The sequence below is a fragment of the Felis catus genome, chromosome B2, assembly GCF_018350175.1.
Source record: "Felis catus isolate Fca126 chromosome B2, F.catus_Fca126_mat1.0, whole genome shotgun sequence".
NCBI lineage: Eukaryota > Metazoa > Chordata > Mammalia > Carnivora > Felidae > Felis > Felis catus.
The window spans coordinates 13,377,919-13,403,233 of NC_058372.1; the positions used below are offsets into that span (position 1 = coordinate 13,377,919).

General features: G+C 41.1%; 1 protein-coding gene across 2 annotated transcripts in view; it reads left to right on the forward strand.

Moving 5' to 3' along the window:
* Positions 1-25,315, forward strand: part of DTNBP1 (dystrobrevin binding protein 1) — a 131,655-nt gene that overhangs the window by 36,124 nt on the left and 70,216 nt on the right. For both annotated transcript variants that reach the window (XM_023253668.2, XM_023253667.2), the window contains exon 6: positions 8,604-8,736. In XM_023253668.2, the coding sequence (XP_023109436.2) occupies positions 8,604-8,736 (133 nt within the window). The remainder of the gene's footprint in view (positions 1-8,603; positions 8,737-25,315) is intronic.

A 25,315-nucleotide genomic window follows, 5' to 3' on the forward strand; every position in this document is an offset into this window, starting at 1 on the left:
ACTCCTTGATCCATGGGCCGCAGAATGGGTGTCGTGTCAGCAGCATGAAAACAACACTAATCCCCTCGTCCACCTCCATCTGAGCTCTTGGGTGAACAAGTGCATGGTCAATGAGCAGTAATATTTTGAAAGGAATCTTTTTTTCCTGAGCAGTAGTCTCCACAGGGGGCTTAAAATATTCAGCAAACCATGTGGTAAACAGATTTGCTGTCCTCCAGGCTTTATTGTTCCCTTTAGAGAGCCCAGGCAGAGTAGATCTAGCATAATTCTTAAGGGCCCTAAGAGTTTTGCTGTAGACTGGCTTCAGCTTAGAGTCAGCAGCTGCATTACCCCTAACAAGAGAGTCAGCCTGTGCTTTGAAGCCGGGCATTGACTTCTGTCCAGCTCTGAAAGTCCTAGATGGCAGCATCTTCCAATTGAAGGCTGTTTTGTCTGCACTGAAAATCTGTTGGTTAGTGTAGCCACCTTCATTAACTACCTTAGTTGGACCTTCTGGATCTGGAGAACTTGCTGAGCTTCCAGTCAGCACTATCTGGTTCACTTTGCTCTTTTGTGTCGTGGAGACGACTGCTTTCCTTAAACCTCATGAACCAACCTCTGCCGGCGTCAGATGTTCCTTCTGCAGCTTCCTCACCTCTCTCAGCCTTCATAGACCTGAAGAGAGTCAGCACCTGGTTCTGAATTAGGCTTTGGCTTAAGGCGTGCTGTGGCTGATTCGATCTGTCCAGACCACTAGAACTTTCTCCATGTGGGCAATAAGACCGTTTGACTTTTTTGTCATTCATGGGTTCATTAGAGTAGCACTTTTCATTTCCTTTGAGAACTTTTTCTTTGCATTCACAACTTGGCTGACTGCTTGGTGCAAGAGGCCTAGCTTTCAGCCTGTCTCAGCTTTTGGCATGCCATCTTCACTCAGCTTAATCATTTCTAGCTTTTTAAAAAAAAAAAATTTTTTTTCTTTAACGTTTATTCATTTTTGAGACACAGAGACAGAGAGCAATGGGGGAGGGGCAGGGAGGGGCAGAGAGAGAGGGAGACACGGAATCCGAAGCAGGCTCCAGGCTCTGAGCTGTCAGCCCAGAGCCCGATGCGGGGCTTGAACCCACAGACTGTGAGATCATGACCTGTAGCTTTTGATTTAAAGCGAGAGATGTGTGAGTCTCCTTTCACTGAAACGCTTAGAGGCCATTGTGCAGTTACTAATTGGCCTCATTTCAGTATTGTTGTTTCTCAGGGAATAGGGAGGCTCCAAGGGAGGGGGAGAGATAGGGGATTGGCCGGTTGGCGGAACAGTCAAAACACACACGACATTTGTCAGTTAGTTCAATTAGGTGCCCCGTCATCATGGGTGTGGTTCGTGGCATCCCAGAACAATGACAATAGTAACATCGAAGATTACTGATCACAGATCACCCACAATAATCATTAAAAAGTTTGAAATATGACGAGAAGTGCCAAAATGTGACATGAACACATGAAGTGAGCAAATGCAGTTGGAAAATAAGCACCAGTAGACTTGCTCAAAGCAGGGTTACCACAGACTTTGAGTTTGTAAAAAAGCACAGTACCTGCAAAGCACAACAAAGTGAAGCTCAATAAAACACGCGGTGCTTGCATTGAGGTCTTCTTGAAGAGGGAATTCTGTTTGCTTAGAAGATACCTCTGGGGGCACCTGGGTGGCTCAGTCGGTTGAGCGACCAACTTCGGCTCAGGTCATGATCTCACAGTTTGTGAGTTCGAGCCGTGCGTCGGGCTCTGTGCTGACAGCTCGGAGCCTGGAGCCTGCTTCAGAGTCTGTGTCTCCCTCTCTCTCTGACCTTCCCCCGTTCATGCTCTGTCTCTCTCTGTCTCAAACATAAATAAACCTTAAAAATTTTTTAAAAAGAAGATACCTCTGAAGTCTGGCTGGTTGGTTTTTATACATACTGCTAGTCTGAATTACCATTAGCATTTGAAGCATGCTGTCTTTGGTTTTTACTATATTGCTGTTTTTTGTCTGATATTGATCCTTAGTAATGAACGACTAACTGTGGCACAGATAGCTGGTCAAATCTAGGAGTTCAGAGGCCTAGTATTTGTTGGCCTAGAATTGTTGGCCACAGAGAGTGTTTTGAAATTGAGACTTTTAGATAAGTAACTTAAACTTCTTGGAATGGGTGCTGATACTCTTTACAATAGGAAAATATCTTAAAGCCAGATTTGGTGGGCAGAGTCGTGTAAACATGTATCTAGATCATTAAGGTATTTTATGAAGTCATTTTAAGGAGTTTATGTATCATTCTTAGATATTGGAAACACTGCTGTAAATGTTTGCTCATATGTTACTGGATTCTTTTATTTTTTGGTAGCCTCAAAAAGGTAAAATATCTCTTACCACCTGAACACTTTGATATGTTACAAAGCTTAAATAGTTAAGCAATAGTAAAAAAGTTTGAAAAACTAAGAGGGACTAACTGACCTGTATACAGTCACAGGATTCCCCTAACTTCTTTGAACCTTGTGCTTTGTTGCTGTCAGATCTAACATCACATCCAATCAGTCCCTCCATCTTCCAGGCCACACAGCGCTTTTAGTCTTGCTTTGCTTTCTAGGGCATCTAGAGATGCTTATTACAGAGTAACAGATTTACATGATGGGAGAGATTTGAACCTTTGATGATGCTTTTAGCTCCCTTATCCTATTGCTTAACACATACGACTTCTGATTACATGATCCCTTGGGAATTGTGAAGTAAGAATGGATAATTCCTTCATTTTTTTCTTTCTTCAAATGGATTGTGATCCCTTCATCTTACATAAGCCTGTGTAATAGATAATTAGTGGTAGTTTGTCATTTAAAAAGGAAATGATAAATACTGGGAACTGGAAAATAACGGCTGTGGACTAGTCTCAGACCTAGGTTTGGATCCCAGTTTCGCAACTTCCTGTGAGACCCGTGCAGGTTTCTTGGCTGCTCCAAGCTTGCTTCTTTGTCTGCAGAAAGAGAATGAGAGTACCTGCCTCCGAGGGCAGTCGGAGGGTTGAATGAGATGACACGTGTAAATATAGCACTCCACTCCATGCTTAGCACCAATGTGGCTTCTACTGTGTGTGAGCCATGGGCTCTTTGTAGGCTCTGGGAATACAGCACTGACCAACACTGGGTGCCCCCCATCGAGATGCTGACTTTCTAGGGGCGCCTGGGTGGCTTAGTCGGCTAAGCGTCCAACTCTTGATTTTGGATCAGGCCGTGGTCTCATGGCTCATGGGATCAAGCCCTGAGTTGGTCTGTGTGCTGATAGCACGGAGCCTGCTTGGGATTCTCTCTCCGCCCCCCGCCCCCCCTGTCCCTACCCTGCTCGTGCTTTCTCTCTCTAAATAAACAAATAAACATTAAAAAAGAAAAGATACTGACGTTCTAGCGGAAGTCTCTCTCTAGCCTTTGAATTTACAAAACCCCTGTTCTTTGACAGAAGGGTTTGGATAGATGTTATGCAATTTAGCTTGTCCTGTAAAACTGTGTAGAATGCAGTCACAGCATGAAATGTGTTGATGAACAGGGTAGCATTCTGAACATTGAGAGATCGTGTATAAGGAGACAAATGGAATGTTGTCAGCCAGATTCTGTACACGTTCTTCTGAAATAACCACAGCATGCCTTTTATCCTAAAACTGGTAAAATGTTTGAAAAGTATTTGTTGAATTCTCTTGAACTTCCACTAGAGGGAAGCCTAACCCTATTCCTTTATTGAAGTTTAAAATGTTAAGGGCTCGTCTGAGTTTTCACTGTTGCTTAGTTTATTTTCAGTGACCTACTTAGAAAAGACTGTTCTCGTCATCCAGAAGAATTTGTGAATTCTTCGATAACAAAGTGCTGTAAGAGAGTGACAGCCATATACTGAGCTTCTGTCTTTCTTTTGCTCCGACCTAACCTGATAACGTTGTTTTGCTTTCTTTTCACAAGTTGAGAGGGCGTCTGGCAGGGAGACTGCCACAGCTGCAAGTGTTCCGTGAACTAGATTATTTTATTGTTCAGGTTATTTCTGAGATTAGACCGATCAAGAGGCGTATTAACTCTCTTCAGACACCTTTTCATGTACTACAGAGACCTCGTTTGTTCCATAATGGCTTTTGCAAATTAATGCACTTTTTAAAGTTCCTCGTTACCATACTGTCACTGCCGTATTATCTCAGTACATAAAAGAGTAATGGAAGCATTTGAAGAATCTTTCAAGTCTTTTAGTACCTGGCCTCTGTGACCTCTGGGTTTGCAACCAAAGAAGATTTCTTTCTTCCTTGAGGCTAATTAGTGTGTTAGAAAAGTAATCACTAAGTATGAAATCATTTCCATGTGCCAGCCCATTCTTTGTGTATCAGTGGTTCTGCTGCAGATAATACGTATTTGAGACAAATGGCACAAAGAAAAATTCCAAAGAGAATCGCTCTTCCTCTGGGACCATCTCCCCACAAAGATTTGTGAAGCTCTTTCCTGCACAGCTGTCAGGCATTCCCACATGGCTTTTCACAATAAAACTCCACCTATCTTTTCCACTGATCGCTAAGTGAGACATATGCTGTTGTTACAGTGAGCAAAACGGTCAAGTCTGAGCTTCTTGTCGAGGTACGTTTGTGTCTGTGGAGGCCTGCTTGTGTTTTTATGTACACACGTTCTCTATGTGATTCATTTCGTAATGGGAAATGAGAAGGCTGTGACAGGGGCGTTCAGCTTCTGCCATTTAGGTGTAGTATACGATATTCAGAGGACATCATCCTGTATATGCTTGTCATTATCACTTAAAGGTTTTTTTTTTTAAGTTTTTAATTGATTTTTGTCAGTACAGTGGATCTGTGTTTGATTACTGATTTCAAGCCTGTTAAGAATTAAAATGGAAAATTCCCATTGCTTCTACTGTTGTAGCTCACCGATTTGGGCCTTATGTGACATACTGATGACAAAGTGTCATCGTGTTGTCTAATGTTTTCTAAGTACTCTGCCCATGTTTAATTTATTCTTTTTACAAAATTTAGCATAGCCTTCTAATATTTAAGTTAGAGGAACATGAATCATGCATTTGCTTTTTTGGTTATTATTTTATGTTTTGGTGGGATAGAATCATTCTTAGTTGAATTTGGTTTATATCCTTTGTATTAGGGGATACAAAGATACAAACATATAATTATTACCCGTAAGGCCCTCACTGATTCCTGAGAGAGAGGTTAGTACACAAATGGTTGTATAATATCAGAACATAAGTTCTGTGTAAGGGTCAAAGATGTGTGGAAGCTCAGAGGAAGAGAGAGCCCTGCAGCCCAGAGGAGGAGTAGCACCACCCCCGTTCCCCCGCCCCGGACCCCCCAGCCTGCAAGGGGAGCACGAGGTTGGGCAGTAGAGACAAGCAGAGGCATCTCAGGGGGACAGGTGGAGTCAGCGAGACAGGAATATGAACGACTCATCTTGGAGTGATGAGTGGTCCTGAAGGTAAGAAGTGGTGAGACTGGAAAAGTAGGTTGTGGCCCCGGGAGGGGTGGGGTTATAGATTTCCGAGTACTAAGTTAAGGAGTTAAACTGAATTCTTAAAGCGCTCGGGAGCCTTTAACTTTCCAAAGGAGAGAACATAAATATGGATCTGATGGTAGCAATAAAATGGCCCCCGAGTCTCCCAAGTATTCTAGATCTAGATTTGCCATTCAGAAACATAATGACAGGATGCTGTCATCCAATTAGGAAGGACATACGGTTTGTTTGTTTCTTATATAGTAGTTCCAGGTTGGTACTAAATCAGTCACACGTTTCACTTGGTGGCTATTTTATTAACCCAAGTATGATCTGGGGTGGTAAGTTTCATATGTATCTAGAAGAGAATTTCTCTCCATGAGAAATTAATTGGCCTGCCTGTGAATCAAGTCATTTCATTCAAGTTCCCAGCCTCATTAGCTCTATAGCCAACCAACAGAGCTAGACTCTAAATAGAAATTGCCAGCTGTCCCCCCTGCCCTTCAAAATTATATATATATACACATACACACACACATATGTATATATATATCTTCAAATATAGAATAATTATTGCTTCCATTACTTATTTTCTTTTTAGCAAAATCATTTGAAATTCAGTCCTCCTCACTTAAAAGGGATCTTAAGTCTAACAACATGGTTTAGAGTATAATTTGTAGGTATTTAAGTTTGCTAGAAAAAAATGAAACTTTTATTGATTTTTTTGGGGGGGGTCTTTTAGATCCATAGGTGTTTACAACATGATCATTACTGGTCTACAAAATTACTAGTTTTAAATGACCTTTGCAAAACTTAGCTAATTTTTATATATTTTTTCCCTGCATTTTTTATAGTCAGTTTTAAATTACTTACTGTCAAATGCTAAGTTAGGTATACTTTGTATTTATATTTATTTGTAAGTATACAGTATTTATATACTTTACCCCCCTGGACCCTTTTGACATCTTTGCAAGATGTGAGTTGTTAGCCCTTTTTTCACTGATGAGATGTCTCCCCTCATCTGTCAGGAGCAGAGCTGGGTTTCCAAGCTATGCTTCAAAGCCCTACTCCTGACCAGTCCCCTGTAAGCTAAGGATGACAAGGTAACGTGCACGATGCTGTAGGAACCGAGTAGCTTAGAGTTAAATGGATTCCATATTAAATTTAATTATTCTAGTTCTTATCACTAATCAAAGTGAAATAGCCGCTTAAATAATCCTATTAGCTATGATCCCCTTTTAAGACCCTGTCAAGCTGGTTATAACAGAATGAGCTGAATATTGCTTCTTCAGGGCCAGTAGTACCAGCTCTGACACTAAGGCTCCTATTAATTTTTCCATTTAGTGTAATAACAGAAAATAATCTAAACAGCAATGAATATAATAACATTATTTTGCTTGTTTTCCCCCCGTAAATTCACTATGTACTGTTCAAATCATTATTGAAAATCTCAGATTCAATTCCTCATTGATTGACACTTAGAGTTTGCATATTGTTCGAGGTGAGGCTTTCCATAATCATATATTAACAGTCTTTTGTAGCCCCTGAAGATACATTCAAAACTGTTATGAACTGCATTATCATCAGCCCTTTGCAGACTTCCCAGTGCTTGACAGTGTATCAATATAAGTCAGTACCTAAAATGTCTTTGAAGAGGAGTGCTAAACTGTCATCACATTTGTACTTTTCAGTAACATTTTATTTTCCACCCCAAATCCGTGTCTTTAAACCCTAAGCCTTACCAAATAGAAGAGGAGGGAGGTTTTATAGATAGCATAGATATTTAGTCACATCTTTGGATCAAAGATTAATGACACAAACAGGCCAAAATTTGCATCCTAATAAACCTAGAACTGCAAGTTGAAATTTGAGGAGTTTGCTTCCAACCCAGACGCCAACAAAGCTTATTTGGAAAGTCCTCAAAGTCTAGTGGCTACGTGAAGGAATTCGATGCACAGAAATTATAACTGGAGAGCGGCACAACCAGCTTACTCCTTGTCTGCTGCCCCTTGCCTTCCCCACTGGGCGGCTGTGACTTCCAGATTTGGGAGTCGATCTCTTGCTGGACCTTTCCCTCACTCTTCGTCATCTGTGTTAGAGGCCACTCTTTTGGGTTTCCCGAGCATCGCATGCCTCGCTCTGCCAGGCCATGTTGTCTCTGAAATATGTCTCCCCTCTACTTTAAGCTCGAGGGGCACAAGGACTGTCTTTTTCATCTCTGTATCCCAGGATCTGGCGCATGTAGTATTTGGTAAGTGGCCGCAGTGCCACTTGGGTTCTAACATCTTTGACGTCCAAAACTTCTCTGCTGTCTGAGAAGACAACCGGATTCTCCCTTCGGCAGCTATGAAGTCTTGGTTCACTTGGTCCCCTATCAATTCAAAATGACTGTTGTGTAAGAGAGACTCGGTTCTGATTCCCAACTGCCCTTCAGTAGCTAGGTGACCTTGTGCAAGGCGGTGAATTAATTTCTGCAGACTTTGGTCTTGAATCTTTTAAATGAAGGATGTGACTGCATAATCTCCATGTTCCGGTGAAGCGGAGAGCTCTGTGGCCTTAGAGGCACAGTAGAGACCGGTGGACTGGTGGGCAGAGCTGTCTCTTCCCCACCACCCGCGACCTGTGCTTACTGAGCACCTGTCCCTTCTCTGCCGTGACTTGTGAAGATTGAGGTATATCATTTGCCAAGGCAAAACAAGTGCTCTGCTCACGTAACTTAGAATCTCGAATTTTAAATCACGCTTGGTATAATTTGTATTAATTCTAATTTGCCATATTCTCATTTGAAAATTGATTATTCACATGTGGTAGATGGGATCATTAGGATATCACATGAGATAAATCACAATGCTCTGTTGCCTCCTCATCCTGGTTAATAGCGTATTTAAAGTGTGTTAGAAAATTATGTCTTGGAAATGAAATCTAAAAAGAAGCTCCAGACAATTTGAAGTGTATTTTAAAGTGGGTCAGTGTGTTTTATTTTGCTTCAAGAAAGCTTAACAAAGAATCTTAAATAAAGGCAAACCAATTTCAGCTTTTAACTTTTGGACATTTTTTTTCTTTCTTTTCTCCATGATCGAGGATTCTGATTGTTTTTGTTTTTGTTTTATTTGGACCTTATGTACTTCCAGCTCATTTAGAGGCTAGCTTTGAGGAAGTAGAAGACCACCTGCTGAATCTGGAGAATTTATGTGGACAGTGTGAATTAGAAAGATACAAACATATGCAGTCCCAACAATTGGAAAATTACAAGAAAAAGAAGAGGTGAGTTTGCAACATTGGTCAACAGTATTCATTTTACGTGCTGTTCTTTGTAAGTTTGGGCTGATGAAAGACAAAGGTCGCAACTTGTAAAGCTCATTAATAAGCTTTCCAGAACATGACATATACATACATATGAATTTTGGTACCCCTGTCTGTTGCCATTTTATGGAGATGGGCTCTGGAAAGCTAAGGATAGGATAATTGGGGCGCCTGGGTGGCTCAGTCGGTTAAGTGGCCAACTCTTGATTTCGCCTCAGGTCACGATCTCACGGGTTCTTGAGTTCGAGCCCCGCATCAGGTTCTGCTCTGACGTTGTGCGGAGCCTGCCTCAGATCCTCTGTCTCCCCTCTCTCTGCCCCTCGCCCCCTCAAAAATAATAAGTAAACGTTAACAAAATTAAAAAATGAGAGGGGAGCAGAGCAACAGGCAACGCTTTCCCAGAAAGCAGGAGCCCTGACCTCATTTTCTCCCAGTGGCATATCTGGAACTGCCTTTTTCCTTTTCTTTCTTTTCTCCTCCTTTATTATTAGAGCAGGAAGAAAAGGAATCAGAGCCCAGGCTGTGGAAGGAGATTCGTTGGGTTTGAATCTCTGCTTTGTCACATTCTGGCTGTGAGACCTGAAGCAAGTTATTTGATCTCTTAGCCTCGATGTCACCAGCTTGTAGTGAGGATAATAATATACCAGCTTCATTGGGTTCTTGTGAGGATTAAATGAGGTAGTAGTTATCAAGTGCAGAAAGTGCTCTGTAAGTATTAGTTATAATCAGGATTGTTGTCATTAGGCTGATGTGAACTAGATGCAGGAGAGAAGCCCCAGGGTGACAGCTGGTGGAACCAGCTACAGCGTCCCATGCAGTGCCACCTGGGATAGGGTTGGAAGGTCTACGGGCAGTCCATGGTAGCCGACAAGAGGGCCCGAGACAGTCCGCCGTCTGCCCTGTGCAGAGCGAGGAGTGGAGCTTTGAGGGGGTTTGTGATAGGTGCGAGGAGACAGAAGTCATGGGGTTGGAGTCAGGCTTAGGTCAAAGAGCAGACATAGAGGGAAAGGGAGAAAGATGGGTTAGGCGGAGCACCCTATTGATTTTAAGATTATTGATAAATTGAGGGGTGCCTGGGTGGCTCAGTCGGTTGAGCGTCTGGCTTTGGCTCAGGTCATGATCTCACAGTTTGTGGGTTTGAGCTCCGCGTCGGGCTCTGTGTTGACAGCTCAGAGCCTGGAGCCTGCTTTGGATTCTGTGTCACCCTCTCTGTCTGCTCCTCCCCCGCTCGTGCTCTGTCTCTCTCTCCCTCTCTCAAAAATAAATAAACATTAAAAAAAATTAAAAAAAAAACAATGGAGCAGAGTTAGAGATGGTTCAGCTAGTCTACAATTTTAAATGGAAAAGTAGGGAAATACTCTGTTGTGAGGATGTTAATCATATAACTTAAGTTTATTATAACACAGGTTTCAAGGAGCCTGGTAGGAAGGCTTAGAATTTTGAAAGGACATTTTTGCTGGAAGTTGGGCAGTTTGGGTGCAGGTCATGTGACCCTAGGAGTTACATGGCTTCTCCATCTGTAAAATGGGGAAAACAATAGGACATTATAGGGTTATTTTAAGGATTCAGTTGGTGTAGTGCTTAGAATAGTGCTTGGCACACGGTAGGTGCTATGTCGGGTGGCCAGTGCTGGCTGACTTATAGGAGTACTTGTTCAACTGTGAGTAGATGGGTATTCCGTATTTTTATGCCGTTATGTTTTGTAGCTACTTGAACACAAGAATTATATGAGCGTTGTGGTTTTTCTATCCATATGCATTATGATTATTTGAAACACCTTATGTGATACTTTAATATGTAAAATTAAATTTCAGGTTTTCCTAAGTTGGTTAGACAGAAGAAAGTAATACAATGTGGAACAATGAGATTTTATATCATTCTTTTCTTCACTTTCACCCAGTGACTTAAATATATTTTAATTAGTGCATTCTAATTTATATATTATAAAACGAAAATTAACTTTAGTGTTTGGAGAGCAGCATCGCCTGTCATTTAAATGAAAGCCAAAGTGCACCGAACAGGTCCATTTCACGTAATTGAAATGACAGAGTATTCGTCTTTCACGAGGTAGAATTGTGTAGTACCAAGAGTGTGAGAGGACCCAAGTCCTGACTTCCGTCAGTTACCAGCTTGGGCTCAAGCCATTCTTCCTTTTGTGTGTCATCCTGTTGTAAAGCTTTCCTTAATCTGGAACCTTCTTGATTAGTGTCTGAAAGCCTTCTAAACAAAAATTACCTCTTTTTAATAAACTTAGATGTGATAAACAGATTCGTTGGTAAGCGCCTGTTACTCTGAAATACCTAGGAAAAAATAGCCTGGCTATGAGGACTCCAGTTTATAATCAGTGGCTTGAAATCTACAGGTAAAATAATGGTAAATATTTCATACTCTGACAGACCAAATTTTTAAAACTTATAAAATTTACTTTCTATTTCTCAAGGACAGCATCAAGTTAATGTAAAATGCCTTAACAGTTAAACCTAAGTTTTTTGGTGAGAAATTTCAAAGGTGAGAAGTTTAAATTAACTTGTACTTTGAGTTTCCGAGACTTTGTCTAAAAAAAAAATTATATATACAGGTATTTATCTGTTAATACTTAATAGTATCTTTATAAAGTATCTATTAATAAGTGCCAAAGTATTTTGTATCTAATTGTCTAGTGACAGTGCCTTGTGATTTAAAGTCTTTTTTAATCCTGAAATGATGATTACTATGGCTTTAATTCAAAATTATTAACAGAAATACAGTTTGTTTTGGTTATTGTGGAAAGTTCTTGAAGACCTAAGCTTGAATTTCTCCTCTGCTATTTGCTGCCTGTCTGACCTTTTGCACATGACTGATCTTTGGCTTCCCTATCTGTAGAGATAATGATCCTTTCTTGCAGGGTTATGGAAGATAAGAGACAGTTTTGTTTTGTTTTAAGGGCCAAATAAAAGCCTTGCACATTTAACTCACAGAATCACTCATAATTCTCAGTTCTAGTTAACTTTCTAAATAAAATAGTGGAAATGTTGAGTATGAGACATTGCTCAATACTATTTATAAACTGTCATCTTTCTGAAACCTTTAACCTATTTTAATAAGCATATAAAAGGATGAAGTCTTTTTTTCAAAGAAATTGTTTTTGAAGCAATATATGTAGTCAAGCTATACACACACAGACACACACATACATGTATACCTAAATATATATAGTTGATTAATTCTTGGTGGTAGGAGAAATAATTTGTTTGGGTTGACAACACTGAGAAAGCAGAGCAGTTTTATTCAGTCAAGATTCAGATCAAAATCGTCTTTTAAATAACCATGTACAACATTTATTATTCAGAGATGTTTTATTTATATTCCAGCTTCTTGGTTACTTCAATCTTGTATCAAAACTGGGAATGTGATGAAGGCTGTCGTAATGACACCAAAGTAGTTTAAATTGATACAGAACTTCCATGTAACACCATGGGTTGAACACAGTCACTTGTTTTCGCTGTAACTTTACAGAAACTTTACTTTTTAAAGTTACAATTCACACGAACAGAAAGACTGTAAGAGGAAGTAGCAGCAGATAAGAGACGTTATCAACATTTTGGAAAACAGGAAGATAAATGAGGAGCAGTAGCTGACAGTGGGGTAGGGAGGGGTGTAGAAGGGCCCAGACGTGAAGCATCTGGTGTGTCCCATGGGATTCTAGAAGGGCTCACGAAATGAAGGCACCTGGAACCTTGTGTTGGAAGTACACATGTGGAGAAGATACCCCCCCTCCTCTGCTCAGCCTCATGGTCACCCCAGCCCCAGCTCATCAAGCCACATAAGGTTGTTCCTGAGAGGCCCCACACTTCGAGTCTAGACACGTTTGAGGGCAGGTGGAGATACTGTTACAGTTGGCCCTTTAAACAAGGTGGTGATTATGAGCGCCAAGCCCCCACACGGTTGAATACCCCTGTGTAACTTTTGACTCCCCCCAAACTTAACTGCTAATAGCCTACTGTTGACCAGAACCCTTACTGATAACATAAACAGTTGATTAACACCCATTTTGTATGTTATATGTGTTATTTTTTTTGAGAGAGATGACCCCGTGGCAAGCAGGGGAGGGCAAAGGGAGAGAGAGAGAATCCCAAGCAGACTCCACTCTCAGCTTGGAGCCTGAAGCCGGGGCTCCGTCTCAGGAACTGTGAGATCGTGACCTGAGGAGAAATCAAGAGTCCAGTACTTAACCAACTGAGCCACCCGGGTGCCCCTGTTTGTAGGTATTCTATGCCGTATTCTTACAGTAAAGTAAATGACAGAAAAAAAATGTTACTAAGAAAGTCATAAGGGGGGCACCCGAGTGGCTCAGCCGGTTAAGGAGCCACTCTTATTTTCGGCTCAGGTCATGATCTCACGGTACAGGAGATCGAGCCCACCACCTTGGGCTCGGAGCTGGGTGTGGAGCCTGCTTAAGATTTCTCTGTTTCCCTCTCCCACTACCTCTCTTCCTGCTTGTGCTCGTGCGCTCTCTCAAAATAAATAAAGATTTTTTTTAAAAATCATAAGGGAAGAGACATTTACAGTACTGTACTGTGTTTATTTTCAAAGATAATCTGCGTATAAGTGGACCTGTGCCATTCAAACCCATATTGTTTAGTGGTCAACTGAAAATTGAAAACAGAGAGGTCAAGTGAAAGTCTGCGTATCAAACGGTAGGGCTGTTTAGGCCTCTTTCCTTACTGGCTCCCAGAGCTCTGGGAGCCAAACTTTCATCCCCTGTGCAGATTATTGGAGTGCTCATCTGAGATATTGACCAGCCCAAGAGGAGAGACCTGCCCGTGTGGGCGTTTGGGGGAGTGGTCTGATGAAACAGCAGGGTCCACACCTTAGCACCCTCCTGTGTACTTGTGTATGTGACTGTACTTATGTACTTAGCACCCTCCTGTGTACTTGTGTATGTGACTGTACTTATGTACAAGCTCTGTACTTGTGTATGTGACTTCCAGTCGGCTTTGTCATGCTTCACTCTTCAGTATGAATGGACAGCTGAGGAAGAATATCCAAATGAGGAAAGCTCCCAGAGTGAAAAGGGGCAAAATAAATAGGAAATAAACTAATAATAGTTTGTGATGCCTTGTAAGAGACCATTTTGCATTTATGAGACATGAACAGGATGCTACAGAAAAGAAATAGAGAACAAGAAAGAGCTCTTAGAAATAAAATATATGATAGCAGAAGAATAGAATTTCAATTGAAGCATTGAGAGATAATGATCAGCCTCTGTGTAAGAGAATAGAAAAAAGGAAAAGCTGGGTGCCTGGGTGGCTCAGCCGGTTAAGCATTGGACTTTAGCTCAGGTCATGATCTCAGTTTGTGAGTTCAAGCCCTGCATCGGGCTGTGTGCTGTCAGCGTGGATCCCACTTTGGATCCTCTGTCCCCCCTCTCTGCCTCTTCCTCACTCGTGCTCTCCCTCCCTCTCTCTCTCTCAAAAATAAATGAAGTTTTGAAAATTGAAAAATACAGCAAGATTGGGGCACCTGGGTGGCTCAGTTGGTTAAGCTCTGACTTCGGCTCAGGTCATGATCTCATAGTCCGTGAGTCTGAGCCCCACACCGAGCTCTGTGCTGACAGCTCAGAGCCTGGAACTCGTTTCAGATTCTGTGTCTCTGTCTCTCTCTGCCCTTCCCCTGCTTGTGTGCGTGCTCTCTCTCTCTCTCTCTCTCTCTCTCTCTCTGTCTCTCTCTCTCTTTCTCTCTCTCTCTCTCAAAAATAAACATTAAGAAAAAAAATTTAAAAATACAGCAAGAAAAGCTAAGAATGTGGAGAAAGTAAGAGAATTCCTGAGTCTCCTATCTTACTACTAGAAACTTCAGAAAAAAAGGAAAAAAAGGCAAATTAACAAAGACCTAATACAACACAGTTCAGAACTGAATGCTATGAATGAGTTTAGAGGGACCCACCAAGTACCTGACAACATGAGTGGAAAAAGATCCATTGTCAATACATATTGTTATAAATTTCACTACAGTAGGAATAGAGATCATAAAAGCCTTCAGAGAAGTCTTAATATTAAGGTTCAGGAATCAAAAGGAACTTCAGCTTTTCAGCAGCACCCCCAGAACTGGAAAATGATTTTCACTTCATATTTACTTAGCGACATTAGAGCAAGGAAATGTTCATTTCCAGGCGGACAGGGACTCAGATTTCGCTCATGCGCACGCTGTATCAGGAAACTACGGGAGGACGTGCTCCACCAACAAGGGATTACAACAAGGAGAAGGAAGAACGGACACAGAAGAGGGGTGCATTGCAGTGAGGGTCCATCCCCTCGAGAAGAGAAACAAAGGGAAGGCCCAGGGGGATGGCAAAGAGAAATTTTAGCAGGCCTGGTAAGCAATCCAGACTGAAGAAGGAAGACCTTCTGGAGGATTCCAAGAGCAGTGTCTCCAAGGAAAACAAATGAAACGAATAGGTTGTCTGATATGCTTGAACGTGTTGAGAGTTTTATAAGCTCTGATGGTGAGTTTGGTGATCAGTTAGTGATAGGTGTGATGTTTTGAAAATGGGGCAAACAAGACAACTATTAACACTAAGGGAAAACACAGTTTTACAAGAAAAGAAGTAAAACACTGCAAGACTCAGTTATAAACAGTATTTCTAGAGCTCTGTAGTAGCTAACATGGGAGTAAACCAGAATTGTGATGTAACTTACTGGAAAGATGGTGTAGAAGCCTGCTGTATTGCAGGTCCGAGGGAGGGATTTAAGAAAGCTAATCCTCATCTTCCACAGCAGGAGATTGATAACATTTAAAATAGAAAAAAAAAAAAAATAAGTACCCTGTTGGCATATTATTGAGAAATAATGGAGGAAAATACCAGAAGAAATAGCTCCAAGAATGGAATGTGGCTTCTTGTGGAAAGCAGGACAGAAAGGTGGAGAGAGCGGGGCAGGAACTCTGATCTTCATCATAATTGAAGCCTGTGGGCACTGTTTGACTCAAGGAATGTACATGCATTATTTTCATAAATATAAAAATTGAATTAAAAAACAATCTAGACTGAGAAGATAGCCACTGATGACGCATTCTATAGTCAAATAAGTTCCAGAAACACTTTGTCCCGTGTTTGCCGCATGGATCTTTGCAGTACATGTCAGTGCTACGGAGGATTCCTGTAGTAAAGAAGTTTGTTCGACTCAGCATCTCCCAGCTTGCTTGTCCACAAACCAATTTGTGTGTAACACAAACTAAAATTCTGTGACTTAGTATTTTCTATGTCATATAACACCATTTGAGAAATTTTCAAATAGTCTTCCCCCAAATGAAACCTATTATCTGATCCACAGAGAAGAGTTTCTTAAAAATAAACCTCCTTCTGGGGCGCCTGGGTGGCTCAGTTGGTTAAGTGTTGGACTCTTGATTTTGGCTCAGTCATGATCTCGCGGTTAGTGGGTTCAAGCCCTGCATCAGGCTCGGCACTGATGGCATGGAACCTGCTTTCTCTCTCTCCCTCTCTCTCAGTCCTTCTCCACTTGCATGCGCGCTCGCTCTCAAAGTACATAAAATTTAAAAAAAAATAAACCTTCCTTTTTAACAAGATGCCCTGCAACCTAAACTAATGACTTCTCTTGCTCTAAAGAAGATAACGTGTGATACAAAGATTGGCTCTACGGGGTGTGTGTGTTTAAAATGTCTTCATGCTCTGCAGATTTCCAGAAAGGCTGGGGTAGACAACTGGTTGGGCTGGGGAGAATAGGGGGATGAAGGATTATTTCTTCCATGCCTCCAGGGCTAACGGTCTCTGCAGTAGGCTCTGGGGCATTTTCTCACTCAGCTTATATCTTAGGTCAGAGCCTGTGGAGTGGGCAGGGCAGCAAGGATTGGAGTTGAGGAGGAAATTGAGGTCCAGGAAATCACCTGGCTGCTTGGAGGCCAGCATCAGAGCCAAGGTCTCCAGTCTCCTCGAACTTGTCTTTTTTTTTTTTTTTTCCCTCTTAATTTGGAACACACTTAAATCAGTCCCCGGTGTTGATATCAATGCATCTGTAGTTGAGAGTGGATCTATGATATTTTGTCATACATTAGATGTGCCTTCCCAACACGGGGAGTAGATCCCGCCCCCCCCACCTTAAGAGGAGGACACGGTCTGTTCCCAGCACTATTTGTGGCTCACTGTGGTAGTGATTCTCACCATGAGCAAGGGGAAACATACCACTTTAGAGCACTCCTGGGGAAGATCCCCTAGCTCTTGTCTGCCCTTGAAAACCATTTGAATGATGGTTTAACCCAGGTACTTCTGCTGTAAAGAAGGACATCCTTCTTCAGCGGGTTATCTAATGAAAGTGACGTACAAGGAACAATATACATTTTGTAGAAGGGAAAATACCCATAAATAGCTTGTCTAATAACTTCTGCATATAAACTGATACTACCTTTTATAAACAGGAATAGACAGTGCCTTGATAAGTAGTGGAACATTACATAGCAGACAGGATGTGTTTATAGGCAGAGGACAGGTACTGATAGTGGCTAAGTTGTCACACAATTCAGAAGATACGTTAGCCATACACCCCTACCCATGGATTCCTTGCAATAGGAAGTACACTTTTTGTCAAGTCAGAAGAGTTAATTTTTTTTTTATTTGAGTAGAATTGACAAGGGTTAATATTTTGTATGTGAGCCAAAACCACTTAAAACCATTTACCCACGTTCATCTAGCTAGCAGTTAGAAAAATGGACTTGAGATTTAGCAGTCAGCTTCCATTTGGGAGGGGGGGTAGGTGACAAATGTGTAATAAAGTATAAGTTCTGATGATTCTGTGGGATTGGAAGAAACTGGGACCTGAAGCAGAAGGCAGAAGGCGGCCATGAAAGGATCTGGGATTACACAGTGCCAGGCGGAAGGAATAGGGTCCAAAACACCTGAATCATGAACAGTAGGTAAGTTTAGGAAAATGAGAACGTGGAGCTAAAAACAGTCGTGGAATCTCAGCCTTCTAAGTTTTTGATCTTTCCAAAGCCACCATAATATTCTTTAAAATGCTTACTGAAATTCTTTCACAGCAGTTATCCTTAAAATCATACACAAGTGTGTAATTTTATTAAAATATTTCTAGGGCACCTGGGTGACTCCGTTGGTTAAGTGTCCAACTTCGGCCCAGGTCATGATCTCAGGGTTTGTGGGTTCGAGCCCTGCGTTGGGCTCTGTGCTGACAGCTCGGAGCCTGGAGCCTGTTTCAGATTCTGTGTCTCCCCTCTCTCTCTCTCTGCCCTTCCCCTGCTCATGCTCTCTCTCTCTCGCTCTCTCTCAAAAATAAATATTTTTTAAAAAGTTTAAAATATTTCTTATTTCCAAACTTCTGGATCCTTTGTTTTCTTCAGCACATAGCATACGTCAGAGTTCTTCTGAAAATAGCTACATCTTGAAGAAGAAAGTGATTTTAGTAATTCCACTTAATCGTAAATGACTCATAACTTTAACACAGCCTTCCATTGGACTTGAGATCTGCTTAGGGGCAAGCTAAACTCTAGAAACATTTTTCACAGATTTAGACTTTGAAACTTGATTGTTATCTCCTAGAAGCTCTGTCTTCTAGGTGGGGGAGGGTCACTGCTACTGTTGAAATTTAGCAATCATGCATATTTTGAGAGTCATTCCTTTTACTGTATCACAGCTAATGCTTCTTGTTGTTTGTATTTTTTGATACCATGTAGACTTTATAGGCAAAGTTTAGAAAATCTTTCAAGCCAGCTGTAAGATGTTCTTCAGATGTTATGACATGTTTTGTGGTATCTGTCCAGTTTATGCTGTAGAGAATAATCTGCCAAATCCTGAGCTTCAGGAAATGACTGTCCAAACTCACCTGGACAGGTAGTGGGCCGTAGGTCTGACCTGGGCTTCCCGTTTCCAAAGATTGGGGATGGTGGGCATTGAGAGGCTGGGTAGGACTGTAGCATGCAGGCCTGGCTTTGCTGAGAATAGAACAGAGGAAACCAGTGGCATTCTCCAGGGTGAAGATGGTTCTGGAACCAGAAGAGAAGTTCCAAAGTACGTCATCCAAAGGAGAGATAGACAGAAAGTCAGTAACTGGCTTCTGAGGTTTTGCGGTGTAGTCGGTTTAAGATGCTGAATGATAAAGTGGAGCGGGAGGACGTTCCCTCAGGCAATGCTGGACAAGAAGGGTATGGACTCTGGATCTACCAGACGGAGTAACAGGGACCGGATTTACTGTCCCACCTGATACAGCTGAAACCCAGACAAAACAGGCTTATGAAGAGCCTGGACATCAGGCAAAGAGGAGAAGTGATTGTTGATGGACAGGAAACAGGTGCGGCGAGGCCTCTGCTCGCCCCAGCATTCTGCCCTGTTTCCAGCAACAGTGCAGCAAGGGGTGCCCAGGAAGAGTCTGGCACACGCGGAGTTGAAGAAACAGAGCTGAGAATCTGGGAGACAGAGGCAGCCAGAGTCTATGGGACATAGAACCAGAGAGGGGAGGGCTGTCCCGAGAGAATCCCGGAAATCCGCATAGGTTTCCCTTGAATATCCAGCAGAGTACTGATAATGCCTGTGAGGGAACTCCCCAAGGCAGGAGGGAAAAAACCGCACAGGACTAGTGAACAGTTCCTGTTGCTTACACAGCGCCTGTTCCCAAAAGCCAGAGTGGAAAAACTTGCAATTCACGGGACATTGGGAAGAGCATTCGGGAAAGTCTACTCTCAGGAGAAGGGGGTATGATTAGCCCCTGAGTGAGCCCTGCTCTAGACCCAGGGAACAAATCACAAAAGCAAGCATCAAAAGGTCCAGATTGTTTCCAAGGAAATTATCCCAAAACAAAGCGCAAGAATGTTTGTAGGAAGACACAAATATCTAACACCCATGAAGGTAAATCGTAATGTGTGGCATCTAATTAAAGATAACTCAGTAAACATTGAGATAACCAATCAATCAAAACCAGTTCAGAACAGATACAAATGTTAGAGTTAGGGGACAGGGACCAGGACATAGTTATTTTAACTATCCCTAGTTCAAGATACCAAGTAGAGACATGGAAGATGAAAAACAGGCCCAAACCTGTCTCTTCATTTTTTTCCGTTCACTTTCCACTTCCCTGTTGGATGCAAGTTTTAGATGGTTCCCAGGTGGTTAATTGATAGTAAATTATATTGATTACACTATAGTAATTACAAACCTGCTAAGCCAGTGACCTCTTAATGGCAGGCTATGAATTTATTGGGTTCGTAAATTTGTGATCAAATCTTACGTTTTCTTTCAAAATGAAACCAAAGCTTACGAGTTGGCGAGGAATTCAACAAATTCTTATTTCGAAGTGTCAGAGAAGAAATCTTGACGGTTGCAGACTTTATACATAGCCACAGGAACAGATGTAGCTAGAATATTTTCACAGGTTATTAGATCCTTGGGTTGACAGTAAATAAATATAGTTTACGACTGGTTTTTAAGTTCTGCGAGCTTTATTTTGAACAGTGAGTATCTGTTTGCCATCAACATGAGAAACTCATGTTCTGACTTCTTCTTTAAAAATAGTACTTCTGTAACTGGTTTGCAGTATGGTTTTCCTGAGCTTTTTCTCCCAGATGTGTAAATGCAGTTCTGTATATTGGGATTCAATATACAGATGTTTGCTTTAATAGAAACAGTGAAAGCTTGAGTATGTATTTGTGGCTCAGAGTGATCAAGACTAAAAATACAGCCATCTTAAGCAAGGTTAACTGAAATTCAGCCAGACATCATTATGATTATCCTGGGCTTACAAAGAGGTGATCCTTTTTCTGAAGAAGAGATTGGTTATAGCTTGTGTGTTATAATTTACAGGGGCCATAATAACTTTCGGTGTTCTAGAACCAACTTGTTACATTTGGAATAGTTGACATCTTACGTGGCCCGATACCGTTTCGGAGTCTGTCATGTTTCCTCATTGGTTAGTCTTTTCTTCAGAGATGCTTTCGAAAGTATGAAGTCTGTTGTCGTTTTAGTCTTCAGGTGAGCGTGGCTACAACGTGGTGGGACCCTTTGCTTTTGTTACTTTTCTGGAATTCTTGGTGGGTTCTAGAGATGGGACAGGCTCAGCAGCCTGTCACTCTGCGCTCAGTGGCAGGAGACACCGGGGCAAAGCAGCCCCTCTCCCCGGTGCCTGTTTCTCTCACCCTCCCGGGCTGCGCTTTCAAGGGTTTACATTGGCCCAGTTTCTCTGTGGTCTCTATTCCCACCTGCCTTCCACCATTCCCAGTCTTTCGTTCTGCCTCAGAAAATTGGCACTGTGATTGTCTCAGAGGACACGGAGTCATTAGCTACTGGAGGGTCCGATCCTGGATTTAGAAGAGGGGCATTTTCCTCCAACATGAGCAACATTTTCCTTTCTCTCTGGAAGTTTCACGTCAGGCTTTGTTCATGACGGTGTTCATCTTCTTACTGATATCAAAGTGCATTCCTGTCGTAAAATAACACATTACTTCTTTGGGGAGGAGAAGAGAGAAGCTGGTACATACCTCTCAAGGATTAACTCAGATAAGAATTTATCCCTTGAAAGCAATATTCTGTACTTTTACATAGATTTAAAAACATAGTATCCATTAAAATTATAAACATTGGCCTGACTCAAGGAAAGTTAAAATACTATTTTACCTCATAAGCGAACTTTTAGAAAGAATTATTTATTCATGTAAATGAATGGACAAGAAGCCTGGAACACTAAAGGTAAAATATTAATAGAGGGGGGTGCCTGGGGGACTCACTTGACCAAGCGTCTGACTCTTGGTTTCAGCTCAGGTCATGATCTCATGGTTGGTGAGTTCAAGCCCCGCATCAGGCTCCACTCTGACAGTGCAGAGCCTGCTTGGGATTCTCTCTCTCCCTCTCTCTGCTCCTCTCCTGCTTGTTCTGTCTCTCTCAAATAAACTTTTTAAAAAATGAAAATGTTAATAGAGCAAATTGTATGAAGTTTTATGACGTGAAGACATTAATAGAGACAGAATCCATGATGCACTTTAAATATTTGATCTGTATTTTTTCTTATTTTTTTAGGTAGCTAAGTCCATTGACAAATAAATCCTTATTTACCTGACTTCTTGAAACTGTCCGTTCTTGACTTCTACAATACTAGCATCGTAAATTTTCTTCTCTACCCTAGATTAGTTTTCAGTTTTTGTTGCTTTAGTGCTGTTATTCTCTTGGATTCTGTTCTTGGTTATTGCCTCCTCCCATTCTGCATACCCTCCCTAGGTAACACCTACCAGATCCTTGGCTCATCTACCACCCAAGTGGTGACCATTAGGAAATTACCGTCTTAGTTTAGGTCTCTCTTCTTCCCTTCAGAATCCGTTGCCATCTGGACATCTCTACTTGTATATCTCGACAGATGTCTCAAGAGCAGCCTGCCCCAACTTATATTCCACAGCAAAACTTGACCTTTCCTTGTCTCAATAAGGTATCACCATCTACAGATTTACTCATTCCACAGACATGCGAGTCATCATAATCTCTTTTTTTTTGTTCTTTTTAGTTAACATGTAGTGCAGTATTGATTTCAGGAGCAGAATTCAGTGATTCATCATTTACGTACAGTACCCAGTGTTCATCACAAGTGCCCTCCTTAATCCCCATCAACCATCTAGCCCATCCCTCACCTACCTCCTCAATCGACCCTCAGTTTGTTCTCTATCATTAAGAGTCTCTTGTGGTTTGTTTTTTCTCTCTCCTCTTTCCCTCCCCCTTTCCCATATTTTCATCTGTTTGTTTCTTAAATTCCACATATGAGTGAAGTCACACGGTATTTGTTTTTCTCTGACTTATTTCACTTAGCATTGTACATTCTAGCTCCACCTACATTATTGCAAATGGCAAGATTTCATTCTTTTTGATGGCTAATATTCCTGTGTGTGTGTGTGTGTGTGTGTGTGTGTGTGTGTGTGTGTGTGTGCATACCACATCTTCTTCATCCATTCATCAGTCCATGGACATTTGGGCTCTCTCCATAGTTTGGCTATTATTGATAATGCTGCTATAAACATTGAGATGCATCTATCTCTTTGAATCTGTATTTTTGTATCCTTTGAGTAAATATTTAATAGTGCAGTTGCTGGGTCGTAGGGTAGTTCTATTTAGTTTTTTGAGGAACCTCCATACTGTTTTCTAGAGTGACTGCACCAGCTTTTATTCCAACCAACAGTGCAGAAGGGTTCGCCTTTCTCCGCATCCTTGTCAACACCTTTTGTTTCTTGTGTTGTTAATTTTAGTCAGTCTCACAGGTGTGAGGTGGTATCTCATCATAGTTTTGATTTGTACTTCCCTGATGATGAGTGGTGTTAAGCATATTTTCATGTGTCTGTTAGCCACCTGGATGTCTTCTTTGGAAAAGTGTCTATTCATGTCTTCTGCCCATTTCTTAACTGGGTTGTTTTTTGGGTGTTGAATTTGATAAATTCTTTATAGATTTCAGATACTGACCCTTTATACAGTGTGTCATTTGCAGATGTCTTCTCCCACTCTGTAGGCTGCCTTTTAGTTTTGATAATTGTTTCATTTGCTGTGCAGAAACTTTTTATCTTGATGAAGTCCCAGTAGTTCATGTTTGCTTTTGTTTTCCTTGTCTTCAGCGACATGCCTAGTAAGAAGTTGCTCCAGCCAAGGTCAAAGAGGTTGCTGCCTGTGTTCTCCTCTAGGATTTTGATGATTTCTTGTCTGACATTTAGGTCTTTTATCCATTTTGAATTTATTTTTGTGTATGGTATAAGAAAGTGGTCCAGGTTCATTCTTCTGCATGTCACCATCCAGTTTTCCCAACACCATTTGTTGAAGAGACTGTCTTTTTTCCGTTGGATGTTCTTTCCTGCCATGTTGAAGATGAGTTGACCATATAGTTGTGGGTCCATTTCTGGGTTTTCTGTTGTGTTCCATTGATCTATGTGTCTGTTTTTGTGGAAGTACCATACTACCTTGATCACTACAGCTTTGTAATATAGCTTCAAATCTGGAATCATGATGCCTCCAGTTTTTTATTTTTCAGGATTGCTTTGGCTATTCAGGTCTTTTGTGGTTCCATGCAAACTTTAAGATTGTTAGTTCCAGTTCTGTGAGACATGCTCGTGGTATTTTGATAAGGCTTGCATTGGATGTGTAGATTACTTTGGGTAGTATAGACATTTTAGCAATGTTTGTTCTTCCAGTCCATGAGCATGGAATGCTTTTCCATTTCTTTGTGTCCTCTTCAGATTCTTTCACAAGTGGTCTGTGGTTTTCAGAATATAGCTCTTTTACCTCTTTAGTTAGGTTTATTCCTAGGTATCCTACTGTTTATGGTGCAATTGCAAATGGGATGGATTCCTTGATTTTTTTTTTTTCTGCTGCTTCATTAATGGTATATAGAAATGCAACAGGTTTCTGCATGTTGATTTCATATCCCATGACTTTACTGAATTCATGTATTCTAGCAGTTTTTTGGTGGAGTCTTTTTGGGATTTCTACATATAGTATCATGTCTGCAAATAGTAGAAGTTTGGCTCCTTCCTTGCCAATTTGAATGCCTTTTATTTCTTTTTGTTGTTTGATTGCTGAGACTAAGACATCTGTACTGTGTTACGTAGTAATGGTGAGAGTGGACATCCTTGTCTTGTTTCTGACTCTAGTGGGAAAGGCTCTCAGTTTTCCCCCATTGAGGATGATATTATATGGCCTTTAGTATATGGCCTTTATGATGTTGAGGTATGTTCCAGCTATGCCTATGTTGTTGAGGGTTTTCATCAAGAAAGGATGCTGTATTTTGTCAAATGCTTTGTCTGCATCTATTGAGAGGACCATATGGTTCTTACCCTTTCTTTTATTAATGAAAAATCATGTTGATTGATTTGTGAGTATTGAACCAGCCCTGCAGCACAGGAATAAATCCCACTTGATCATGGTGAATAATTCTTTTAATGTACTGTTGAATACAATTTGCTAATATCTCGAGAACTTTTTCATTTACGTTCATCAGGGATCTTGGCCTGTAATTCTCCCTTACACTGGGGTCTTTGTCTGGTTTTGGAATCAAGGTAATGTTGGCTTTTTAGAATGAGTTTGGAAGTTTTCCTTCCATTTCTGTTTTTTGGAACTGTTTGAGAAGAATAGGTACTCACTCTTCTTTAAACGTCTGGTAGAATTCCCCTGGAAAGCCATCTGGCCCAGGACGATTGTTGAGAGATTTTTGATTACTGATTCAGTTCTGTTTAAATTTTGTTTCTTCCTGTTGTAGTTTTGGTAGTTTGTGAGTTTCTAGAAATTTGTCCATTTCTTCCAGATTGCCCAATTTGTTGGCATATAATTTTTGATAGTATTCTCTTATAATTGTTTTTATTTCAGTGGTGTTAGTTGTGATCTCTCCTCTTTGATTCCTGATTTTATCTTTTTTTTTTTTGGGTCCTTTGTCTTTTCTTCTTGATAAGTCTGGCTAGGGGTTTATCAATTTTGTTAATTCTTTCAAAGAATCAGCTCTTTTGTTTCATTGGTCTGTTCTACTGTGGAGTTTTTTTTTTTATTTTTATATTGTTTATTTCTGCTCTAATCTTTATTATTTCCCTTCTT